The 12450-nt window shown below is 45.8% G+C and overlaps 1 protein-coding gene across 4 annotated transcripts in view; it reads right to left on the reverse strand.

The window, feature by feature from the left end:
• Window positions 1-2613: 2613 nt before the first annotated feature.
• The window catches only part of LOC117041653 (semaphorin-3D-like), a 45619-nt gene continuing 35782 nt past the window's right edge, over window positions 2614-12450 (reverse strand). For 3 of the 4 annotated variants that reach the window (XM_033140640.1, XM_033140641.1, XM_033140642.1), the window contains 6 exons: window positions 11222-11310; window positions 9878-9919; window positions 9201-9358; window positions 8294-8358; window positions 3692-3825; window positions 2614-3465 (listed from right to left, as the gene is read on the reverse strand). In XM_033140640.1, the coding sequence (XP_032996531.1) occupies window positions 3049-3465; window positions 3692-3825; window positions 8294-8358; window positions 9201-9358; window positions 9878-9919; window positions 11222-11310 (905 nt within the window). In that variant the 3' untranslated portion in view covers window positions 2614-3048. Of the gene's footprint in view, window positions 3466-3691; window positions 3826-6039; window positions 6137-8293; window positions 8359-9200; window positions 9359-9877; window positions 9920-11221; window positions 11311-12450 lie in introns of those variants that run through there. The other variant, XR_004425997.1, reaches the window with a different exon arrangement.

A 12450-nucleotide genomic window follows, 5' to 3' on the forward strand; every position in this document is an offset into this window, starting at 1 on the left:
TGAGGCACAATTTATGTTTGTGATAGGCCTAAACCCCATAAGAATATCTAAACCACAAACTGTATAAGCTACAAATGCTGTTTTGTAGTGGGTTCTGGTGAGAATACACTTTACTATTACAAGAATCAGAAATTTCAGGCCTCTCAGCCACTTCTTACATAAAGGATCTTCAAGATAGTTGTTTCTACTCTGCCTGTTTTCTTTAGCACAAAAGCTTCAGCTGCTAAATAATTTACTATATGGGAGGGAAATGATGGTTTTTAAGACTAGCCTTCCCGGACACTCAGGAATTCAAAGTGCTGTATCTCTACATTTGTAGTGATGTAGCTGCCCACATGTCAGATTTGGCCTACCTGGGGGTGGGAAGGTTAAGATCTAGCCAGCCCAGAAGTTCTCCACCTGTCTTATACAATGGAGAGACCTGAACTGTGAATTCTCCTATTTACTGCTAGGATGGTCTGTTGTTAAATGCTCTTACAACCTAACATCTGTATTTTGGGTGTCACTGTCAGATACTAACTAGAGATTCCATATCGCAACTTTCTCTTTCTGCTTCCCTCTCGATGGTTTCCAAGGATGATATCCAACTAAGTCATACTGAGTGTAGGCTCATTGCAGTCCATGGACTAAAGTAACTTAACTCCATAGATTTCAATGGGTCTATTCTGAGTTTGGCAAACATTCACAGTTGTGCCTCCCCCACCCCACATGGCACAGAGGGAGGCAGCTAAAGAGATTTTTTTGGGGGAAGCACTGGAATGGAGTTTGAAACCCAATTCCAGGTCAATGGAAGCCAATTTGCACAAGTGCTTCAAGTGGCTCCATTTCTGGTTAGAAACTGAAGCAGAACGTATAACAATTCTTCTGTGTTTTTCTGTTGTTCTGGATGTGAGTTGTTACTTAGTGCCAACCTGGGCACTTGATCCTTACTCATGAGGTGATACAGTTTTAGCCTAAGGTAAGAATAAAGCAGCTTGCGCCCTGTTGGGAGACCCACACTGAGGCCTGCACACTCACACCCCTACATGTGTGCTTGCCCAGTGAACCCTTTTTGCAGAACAGTTGAAGGTAATCAATCCTGTTTTCCATGACTGATGCAGGCACTGGTAGGTACTGCTAACCGGTTCCTGTTCTGCTAAGTAAACTCTAAATTTGATAGGCTGAGGTGAATTTGAATATTTGGGAAGTTGTGACACTTGATGTGATGGTCCTCTACAAAATGCTGTCCATTTATTATCTGCACATCCAATTATCCAGTGATTCCATAGTTTCTTAACATCAACAGTTCAATCCAAAGCTCCTCAATTTTGATGTCGTTGCATTATTTTACATTTTAGTTCAGTTTATTTCTGGCAGATACTGTGAAGAGGGTTTCAGCCAACGGATCGAAAGGAGAGGTGAGTACATGAGTGCCAAACATTGAGCATGGCAGTGATGTCCCAACAAAACCTGCCATTAAATATCTAGTCATAATTGAGTCTGGTCTAATATGAAATGAAACTCTCCCACTTGAGCACTGTCTGTAACATTAATTACGTTTAATAGAAACTGCTTGGTAATTACCTCACAATTTGAAAATTGGTTTCTCTTTATTTAAAATGTTCCAATAAGGGACAATAGCTCAGTGGCTCCGTCACATGCTTTGCATGCAGAAGGTCCCAGGTTCAGTCTCAGGCTTCTCTGGGAAGGTTTGAGAAAGACCCGCACCTGAAACCCTGGGGAGCTACTGTCAGTCATTGTAGATAATACTGAGCTAAATGGACCAATATTTTTACTCTGTGTAAGGTGGCTTCTTGTGTTGCCAAAGCAGATTAGGAGCTGGCACATAACCTGTCACCATGTAGAAATGCCAAAAATGGAGGGAGTCACCTTCCCCACCCACCCTCCCACTCACTTCATCTGCCCTTACCACAACCTGCAGTTTGGTGACCATGTTAATTCCAACATTTTTAATTTCAGTTAAATAGTCCTCCTTAGCTGTGTATTATCCATTCTTAAATGGGCAATGGAACCCAAGTTCTTTTGTGTGCAAAGCATTTTCTATCCATGAACTATAAAGCCCCCACAAAAATCAGTTTAGAAAAAGGCCAGCAAGGAGAGTGACTGGATGTTAAAACAAGACATTGGGATGAGGCAGATCACTGCTAAATGGTTCTTGGCTAGGGCAGACCTGGGCATAGAGACAGATCTGCCCACTGTCAGAAACAGAAGGCTGCTTCACCTACATTTGCACATATACTTTAAAGCCTTAACGTGTACATGAGACAAGTGCACACTTGCAGCTGGGTAGAGATACAGACAGCAGTGAGTGAGGTTGGGCTGCCTTTTCTTGTCATGAATACCCATTTGTCACTGCATGAAGAGGGAAGTGGCCCCAAGTCTTCAGGAAACACAACTCCTCATCATTCAAGTGTATCACCCTGCCTAACGCTGGCCAAGCATGGAAGGGCCCTGCTTCTTACACTTTTGTATATGATCATAACACAGCTCCCACCCCACTCAATTCCTAATTTTACCCCTGGGGTGTATATCACTTATCATAGATGGAGTTGCAAATACTCATCATGCAATTGGCAGGTGCATAAAAGTTCTCAGAAACTGGTACCCCCAGTGTCTTTAATGGACACCATTTATTAGGAAAACAAAGTGAAGACAACTACAAACTATGTGTTATATGATATGTAAAGAGCGTAAAGCTCTCTTATCCAATCTTTACAGAGGAGTGGTGGTATCACGAGGCAAACCAGGCTGGGCAGTCCATCCCGCGTGACATAGGCTGGGAAAGGCGATCCCACTGCACTCCTCAGGCTGCCTTGTAGACACTTTGCACACTTTGCAAGTATATTCCTTCCTCTGGTACCCAAGGGGAGGAAGAAGGCAAAAACCCAGAGCTTCAGCTTGAGAAAGGACTCGCTGGCCTTTCTTGGCCTATGTAGTGAGCGGGATCTGGAGGCCATAATGCAGTGGATGTGTCTGCGAAGGGCTCTTGGCTGCAAAAGGTCTCCAGCGAATGTGCCTGGTGAGTCTGCTTGGGTTCCTTGCATAACACTACGGGGGCCCAGGCTGCCGACGGACTCTGCCTCTCTTGCTTTCTAAAGGATGCTGCTGCCACTTTGGGCTCCATCCCTTCTGCCTCCGCCTTTTCCTCCGCTGGAGAGCATCACAAAGCTCATCCAAATTAGTGCCAGGGGCGCCCATGGCCCACGAGTACCCTTTGTAATGCAGCTGCAGCTCTGACGCAAGGATGGTGCCGTGCGGGCCTCCTGCTTCCTCTGTGCTCTTGCTCCGCCTGGAGGTGAAAGCCTCCATGGCCTGGTGCCCGATGATGCGTAGGCTGTAGTAGGTGAGGGCTTGGGAGAAGGAGTGCTCCATCCCTTGGCACTGGTAGATCCCAGCATCCTCCTGGGTCAACTGATTAATTAGCAGCCCTTGCTCCAGGATCGAAAAGCGGCCCATGCTCCCAATCTGCAAGGAACACAGACAATAACTGCTTGTTTAGCAGTCTGGCCAGAAGAAAAGCAGCTCTTAGCAATGCCAATAATTAAGTGGTATATAAATAAATGATTTAAATAAATGATTTAAACACATTCTTTCTCCTTCCCCTGCACAGTAATGAAACCCTTTGTTCCCATAGCTCTCCAGGGCCCAAAGAAACAACCCCACTACCCCGTCCCTTTCCCCACTGCTATACCTCCTCTAGGACTGGTGCATTGCTGCGCTGCACAAGCCAACGGATAGCCGTCTGCGGGGAACGTGGAAGGCACTCAAGGAAAGTTGAGTTGTTCTGTACACCAAACACCACCTTTTCTTCAGCCATAGAGATTCCTGTGAAAAGGACAGAGATGGGGTTGTGTGACTAGAAGGAGAGGGGAACGGTCTTACCCTCTACACAAGCTTTTTGTGGAACACGCTCTGAAATGAAAAGCTCATAGCAAAAAGGCAAGCAGTTCTCTCTGTGCCTCCAAACCGTAACATGTTGGCCCTAGCATACCAACCCCCTGCCAGTTCTGTGGTCATTACTCTTAGAAATGGGTTTTTGGAAGAGGCATGCAGGTTCTCTAGAAGGCAGTCCACCACCCTCCGTTCCATTTCTGTAGCTTCCCTGAGAGAAAGTGCTGTAGTTCAGTGGGCCAAGCAGATGATTTGCACATGCAGGGCCCCATGTTCAGTCCCTGGCATATCCTGGTAGGGAAAGGCCCTGGCCCTGAGCCACTGCCAATCACTATAAATCATGCAGAGTTAGACCAACAAATGGACTGTATAGTGCAGCTTCCTATATTTTATATATTGTACTAGTTAGTGCCATTATGCCTCTGTTAGGGAAAGCTATACCTGATTTACTTTCTGCCTATACAGTTGTACCTTGGAAGTCGAACAGCCTAGTTCTTGAACGTTTTGGCTCCCGAACAATCAAAACTTGTTCCAGTTTTCAAACGTTCTTTTGGAAGCCAAATGTCTGATGGGGCTTCCACGGCTTCCGATTGGCTGCAGGAGCTTCCTGCAGCCAATCAGAAGTTGCGCTTTAGTTTTCAAACGTTTTGGAATTCAAAACGGGCTTCCAGAAAGGATTCCATTCAACTTCTAAGGTATGACTGTAAATACAAATAGAGGACTCAAAATGGCTACAGTCATACAGCACAAGAACCCTTTTCCTCTTCATGTAGCAGTTAGTTTTCTTCAAATGATTATTTAGTTTTCTCAAGCGCAGAGATAGACAAATGCTTTTTTAAAAATAAAAATGGAAACTCAGTATCATTTCAAATATTAAATAAATAACACATGGGTGTTTTAAATACATAATGCAATACACACACACATAAGTCTTATGTATTCCCAAAGTTACATACTAAAACTGTCATTTTGATGACAGTTTACAATGACTTAAAAGTAGGTTTTCAAAGAGCACTTGCAGGGCATTTATAAGTTGTATAACACTATATTGTACCCACCTGGATAAACCAAAGTCTCTGTGAGCTCTGTGCTTGAATTAGCCCTCATTATAATGACTTGCTCTGAAACTCAACAAATATCTCACCTCTTCCATTAGTGAGCTATGGTATATGAAAAGAGCCTTCCAACATGTATAGAAGATTAGATATTTGCAGTACCAACAACTTCTTGACTGCTGGCATTCAGCATTCTCGGGATCTTGTAAGTTATGTAGTATTCATGACTGGCGGGTGCTTCCAGACTCAGAATTCTAAATACTGGCGAAGGCCATTTGCAAAACCTCATGAGACTCCTTGTTCTTTCCTTGAGCTCTGTGTGCAGTAGCATTCAACACTGGCTCCTTGGTATTGTGGGAAGTGATAAACAGGGTCATTTCCCCTTGTGTTGTACAAAATACTATCTTTTCAGCTATGCAGATTGAGCACTAATTAGTTGCTCCCTGAACCCTGTGGGACTGTCTTGGTTTATTCAGCAGTTCTTTGTATTCCCCCCCCCCCAAGCAACAATCTGTGTACACAATACTGTGTACATGCAGACCTCATGGCTACAATATCCAACCTCATGTTTCTACCTTCTCCACCCCCTGCTTTGTGCAACATCTTGTCTGATGAAGAGTTCTAGAGAACTGGACAGCTTTCCACATTTTGGAGGCATTTTGACTGGTCCTTGCAAAGGAATTGCCTGACTGTGGATTTCCAAGTTTTATCTTGTGGACAAGCACAGCTACCTTATGCTTTGTAAAGAAAGCCCCAGTCCCCCTACCCCCTATTTGTGCTGGGGACTTGAACTTAACATTTAATGTTTAAGCTCTGGTAATCATTAAATGCTTTCCTGCAAGGAAGTTGAAGACATTTATTACCATCTCAAAAGAGTTGACTAATTGTTCACTGGCCTCTTCCCCCTCAGAAGTTAAGAGAAGGAGGTGGTGAAGTGCCTTCATGCAGTTTAGCTGGAGGGTGTGTGTGCTCTCCTGAGTTTAAACACCTGTATAAACAGTGGGGTTGTGTGTCTCCTCCACAGTTAATATCAATTGGCTTAGATCCTAAGACCCACCAGCCGAGTTCAGCTTGCCAAATGGGGATTTCTCACCTTCTTGCCATTGAAGCCCTGCCTGTCTCCGCCTCAGAGCTGCTCTTGATGGTCAGGAGCCCCTTGAAATGTGTTTACACCAACGGGATGGCCACAGCTGGAGAAGGAAGCAGATAACCTCCCCACTTCAATTTTCACTGGGGCTCTGATACAAACTTTGCTCTTAACTACACCAAATACAGTCTCTAACAGCTGCACATAGTCATAATCCCAGTTGCACATAGTTGCACTTGGGAATCACTGATCAAGGAGGGTTGATTTTTTTTCCCTTCATTTTGCAGTCAATCATAGAATCTTAGAATATTTGAGTTGGAAGGGACCCAAGGGTCATCTAGTCCAACCCCCTGCAATGCAGGAATCTCATCTAAAGCATCTATGACAGGTGGCCATCTAACCTCTGCTTAAAAACCCCCAAGGAAGGAGAGTCCACCACCTCTTGTGGGAGTCTGTTCCACTGCTGAACAGCATTTACTGCCAGAAAGTCCTTCCTGGTGTTTAGTCGAAATCACCTTTCTTGTAACTTGAAGCCATTGGTTCATGACCTACCCTCAACAGCAGGAGAAAACAAGCATGCTCCCTCTTCCATGTGACAGTCCTTAAGGTATTTGAAGATGACTATCACATCTCCTCTCAGCCCCCTCTTTTCCAGACTAAACATACCCAGCTCCTTCAAGCGCTCCTTCTAAGGCTTACTTTCCAGACCCTTGACCATCTTGTTTGCCCTCCTCTGCACACGTTCCAGCTTGTCAACATCCTTCTTAAATTGTGGTGCCCAGAATTGGACACAGTATTCCAGGTGTGGTCTGACCAAGGCAGAGTAGAGTGGCATTATTACTTCCCTTGATCTGGACACTATACTTCCGTTGATGCAGCCTTTGCTGCTGCATCACACTATTGACTCACATAGGAGCCAACTCCCAGGGGCCGTGGGTCTTTGGCCCCCACAATAAAATATTTGAGGGGGCCTGGCCCCCACAAAGTTGATGGGCATTGTCATTAAAATGGTGTGTGTGCACTGCATCATGTGAACAATTATGTAGAGCGGGGCTTACCTGGGCCCCCACAATATTTTATTCAAGTTGGCACCCCTGTTGACTCATGTTGAGCTTGTGGTCCACCGTCCACCAAGAACCCTAGATCCTTTTCACATGTACCCCCATCCTATATTTGTGCATCTGGTTCTTCCTGCCTAGTGCAGAACCTTACATTTGTCCCTACTGAAATTCATTTTGTTAGCTTGTGCCCAGTTCTCCAATCTGTTACGGTCATTTTGCATTCTGATTCTGTCTTCTGTGGCATTAGCTACCCCTCCCAATTTGGTGTCATCTGCAAATTTGATGAGCAAATACAAAAATTGTTAATATAGTAGGAAGAAGCAATCCCACTGCAAACTTCCAGTGTGTTGTGTATGTGTTTTGTTTCAGGTACTAGGTACCGCTTTGAATTTCATTTGAAATATTTATTTTAACTACTACCCAGCTACTGCTTGGGAAAAGAAAATGTAAAGGTGGTGGCATTGAATGTGTGGATTTAGAGGAACTTGTTTCCCTTCTGAGAGTGCAAGACAGAGGGAGTTGCTTATCTGCAGTTTTTGCAGGTGGGTAATTTAGAGTGAAGCATTAGCCAAGTCCAAAGTGGGAGTCACTATAATGGAAGTGTGAAATGATAAATGTGTTACTTTACACCTACAGAGGCTCAGAGTAAGGGCCTGTATTAAAGGTGCAGGATAAGGATCCCTTGCAAAGTAACACGAATCCTGTATGTTGGAGCCTGCACAAACAAGAACCAAATGTTGGGTTTACATTAACTTCTCTGCCTAAATCCAGAGCTTGACAGTGTTTATGGAAACTCAGGTGAGCACCTCAGTATGTCCAGCTTTTGAGCAGCTGTGGCTAAATTAATCACTAATGGCTCCTGACAGCAGCAAAACTCAATGTAAATCAACATGGCACTTTGAATGAGATGAGTGCCACTTCCCAGGTGGTCTTACTTGGGCTCTGTGTTTAAACCACCTCCACTTAAGCATGTGTTTTGTGGGTAAATCACCCTGGCAGCACTTAGAGTGATCAGGAGGAGGCTGCATAAACTTCTGGCAAGAACTAAGGCTGAGGTACACTAAAGCCTGCTTTGGCGCAAGGGATGCTGTTAAGTTGCTTTTTACATTTCCTCCAGAACTGAACAGCGGTGAGCTCTTGCTGCTTGGTGTGGGCTTATCAGCTCATTGGTGTGCCCAGTAGAATGCCCTTTGACTCACCTTTTGCAGTATCCTGGCACTGGCTGATCGGATTGGCCTCCAGCAAATTTTGGCACTGGGCTCTCCTGCAAGGAAGACAGTTTGTGCATATGCTTAGCCAGGTTTCAGTGATGTTCAGGAACATCTGGATTCTCTTAAGGAGAGTGATGGGCTTGGCCTAACAGGCAGTGCATGCGAGGATGGCATGTAGGGATAGTATGGCTCTGGAATAGAGTGGTGGCAGCCCCAGTTCTTCAGTCTTCAAGTTCATCTCCAGTTGTTTTTGTGTTGCTTTGCAGCGGGGGTAGTGCATCTTCACCATTCCTTCTCCATTCTAGCCAGGGGAAGTGCTGAGCACCTCGCCTTATATAGTAAGGATAGCTAACCAGCGGCCCTCCAGAAGTTGGTAGACTCTAACTCCCATCATTCCTGACTATTTCTGTGCTGGCTGGGGCTGATTGGATCTGGAATGCCACAGGTGCTTTATTTCTGCATTATCCCCCCCCCCTCCCCGGCGTGCCTTTTTCCTGAAATGATCTGATGACCATCTGGCAAAGAAAAGATAAATGCTAGGCTTCTACATAACATTCCCACAGAATGGTTCAAGCTAATGGCCACTGTTCTACTTTCCCCACAGCCAGAAGGTGCCTAGGCAAGAAAGTGGCTGGGATTGGAGCCCTGTGTAGAATGAAGTAAGGGACCTAAGCTTGGGTGCTGCTAGGGTTAGGGAAGGCCAGGATTTAAATGTATGATGCTCAAGTCTAAAGAGAACTCCAGACTGGCCATCCAGTATACATAGCTGTAGTACATGCTCATGTGTAGATGGTGATCCCCATCCCAGCTATGCCAACTAAAGAGTACTAGGAAGTATATGGAGGACATAGAGGGCACCCTAAAGAAGGGAGGGAAGGACAAGGTGGGAAGTCACCTTTTTTTGGTGAGCAAGTAGGGCCTGCAGGACTTGCCATCCCAGGTGCAGTAGGGATCTCTAGCCAGGCAGCATTCGGTACAGGTTTTGCCATAGTGTTCACAGCGATACAGGGAGAGCCGGACCAGGCCATTTGTAGTGCTCACAAACAGCTCCTGCTGCTCACAGAACCAAGAACAGAAAGAGGCATCAACTTTGGTTTCCCTTTCCATTAAGTCATGAAAGCTGGCAGACTCCCATGACTCACAAACATCTTATGGGAGCAGGAAGGAAGATTCAAATAACTTATATTTAGTAGAAACAAAATAGGAAATTCTTTCCAGTAGCACCTTAGAGACCAACTGAGTTTGGTCTTGGTATGAGCTTTCGTGTGCATGCACACTTCTTCAGATACACTGAAACAGAAGTCACCAGATCCTTAAATATAGTGAGGGAGTGGGGAGGGGTATTACTCAGAAGGGTGGTGGGAATATTTAGTAAATATTGAGAGAAGCCTGCCCTGAAGTATGTACTCTGGAGCAGCCTTCTGTAACCTGGTGCCCTCCAGATGTTTTGTGCTATCCTCTATTCATTGGCCATGTGTGCTGGGGCTGATGGGAACTGTAGTCCAAACACCAGGTTGAGGAAGGCTGTCTTATAGAAAAATGCTACTGGTAGATTAACAAATACAGACTTACCCTCTTAGGAGAAAACTGCATGTCTAAGATGGCTGAAGACATCTACAAGAAAGAGAAGACAGGAGAAGTTTGAACAAGCACAGCAAACTTCTATTCTGAATTCAGCATTAGCATCCCCGAAATTCCACCCCAGCTATAGACTGGTGTGTTCATAAACTCAGCCTGCTGTCTTCCTGATATTCTTGTATGCTACTAAAAAACCTAAGAAGAGCAACCCTGCTGGATCAGGCCATAGGCCAATCAAATCCAGCATTCTGCCCTCACAGTGGCCAACCAGATGCTCACAGGAAGCCAGCAAGCAGGACTTCAGTGGAACCATGCTCACTTCCCAATTGTGATTTGCAGCAAACTGGCATTCAGAAGGTTGAGTTTAGAAAAGTAGCAGGCTAATTTGTTCTCCGTTCTTTTACACTTTGCCAGCACAAAAACAGTCTTCAGCCTCCAGATACGTTGTGTGGTTGGGCCTTTCTTGCCCTGTGTGCGTTAGTTCCCATTTCTCCACTGCCCTGTAACACTCCAGTTAAATGCAGAGTAAATAAAATTCTAGGTTGATGCGCCAAAAGCAAGAAGCTGCTGTAGGCTCTCAAGAGACAGCTAAGCCCTAGGACAGTTGATTAATTAGCTGGTGTTTGAGAAATGCACAAGTCCCTTCATCCCCAGTCAGCATAGCTAACGGTCAGAAATTATGGGACCTGTAGCCCAACAACACCCAGAGGGCATCGTGTTGGCTACTTCTGTAGTATATGTTACAAGGAGGGGATGCTAGATCTATGCCTTCCATTTTCATCAGCAGTCATGTATCTTACAATCATTATTTTTAAAAATGTATATTCCATCTTTCTATAATGCAGGCCATAACCTTTAGTTCAAAGTCATCCATTCAAGGTCAAGTGAAGTCAATACTGAAGGGGAAAATCAACTTGCTTAGCTTCCAGGGAAAACTGCCAGGAGTTGGCTACTGCTCTATTTCAACCTTTTTCAAGCTTGATGCCTTCCAGATATTTTGAAGTACAATTCTCATCAGCCCCAGCCAGATGTGCTGAAGGTGAGCCAAAGCAGTTTTATCTCAATAAGCTGGGCTGTTTGGGACTGATGGGCAAAGGAGTCCAAATATACCTTGAAGGCACCAGGATGGTAGAAGGTGCTCTACACCAAGATTCCAATTGGAGAAGGACAGCACAACATCCTGAATTGGTTGGTGCAACCACCATTCCCCACAATAGACAGAGTCTCTATTTTCAATCAGCAAAAAATTAATCGTAAGTTACATCTGGCAACATGGCACATTCTTGGTAGATCCATAAATACAAAGGCTTTTAAGGATCAATGAGATTTCCACAGTACCTTTGAAACACTGATCTCTTCCAAGCTAATTTCCTGAGGGTCTTGGCCTCCTATGCCAGCAATCCCCACTTTTAGTACTTTGCCATCATCTGCAGAATAAGATGTAAGGACATATCACGGGGTAACTGCACCAGTTCTTGCTGCATGGAATTGGTTAGGTCAAAGTCAAAGCAGTTTATTTGAGCAAGTCCAGTAAACTATATCTGAAAGATGCCATTGTTGGATACTCCAAGGTATGAAAAACAGGATGTTAGAAACGGTGCATCCATTGCTCCTGCAATACTCTCAGCATGCAGCAGAGGCTTCAGAACATCGTGAGTGCTACACGGTTTGCATGCAGAAGGTCCCAGGTTGGTTCTAATGCTACAATTCCATGATTCTATTAATCCCTGGCATCTCCTGGCCAGTGGCGTAGGAAGGGCGGGGCGTAGGGGGTGGGCTGCCCCAGGTTCCAGTGGAGGGGGGTGACACTCCCCGGCCCCTCCCGCCACTCCCCCGCTGTCCGGCACCCCATCCATGCTTCTTTACGGACGGCCAGGGCAGCCCCACGAGCCGCCGCTTGCTCGCCAGCTCGCCGCAGGAGCAGCAGCGATGGCCCGGATGCACTACCCGGAAATTCCAGGCATGCATAGTGCATCCGGGCCGACGCTGCTGCTCCCGCAGCAACCAAGCGAGCCGGCAAGCTAGCGGTGGCTCGTGGGGCTGCCCCGTCCGTAAAGCAGCACAGCCCGGGCAGCCCCATGACCCGCCACTCGCTCACTGGTTCGCCGCGGGAGCAACAGCGCCGGCCCGGATGCACTATGCATGCCTGGAAATTCAGGGTATGCGTAGTGCATCCGACGTGCGTCGTGACACCCCGCTCCCAGGGGGGTGCCTCCGCTCGGCCACCCCGGGCGGCAGAGAGGCTTCCTCTGCCACTGCTCCTGGCAAGGCTTGGAATGTCCTCTGCCTGAAGCCCTGGAGAGCTGCTGTCAATAAGTGTAAACAATATTCAATTAGATGCAGCGATGGTATCATTCAGTGTATGGCAGCTTCATTTGTTCCTGATGGTTTTTGCTCAATACCTGCTGTTTCTTTTAGTCATATGAGAGACTCTGTCTATCTCTCTATCTAGGAACACTGCTATTACAATGGCCTTCACTTGATTTCTATATAAGTTTGTTTCAATGCTTGATTTGAGGATTGGATAAATCAGTGCTCAGCTTTGCTTCTACATCTTAGTGGCACAA

Source organism: Lacerta agilis, chromosome 2, assembly GCF_009819535.1.
Source record: "Lacerta agilis isolate rLacAgi1 chromosome 2, rLacAgi1.pri, whole genome shotgun sequence".
Lineage (NCBI taxonomy): Eukaryota > Metazoa > Chordata > Lepidosauria > Squamata > Lacertidae > Lacerta > Lacerta agilis.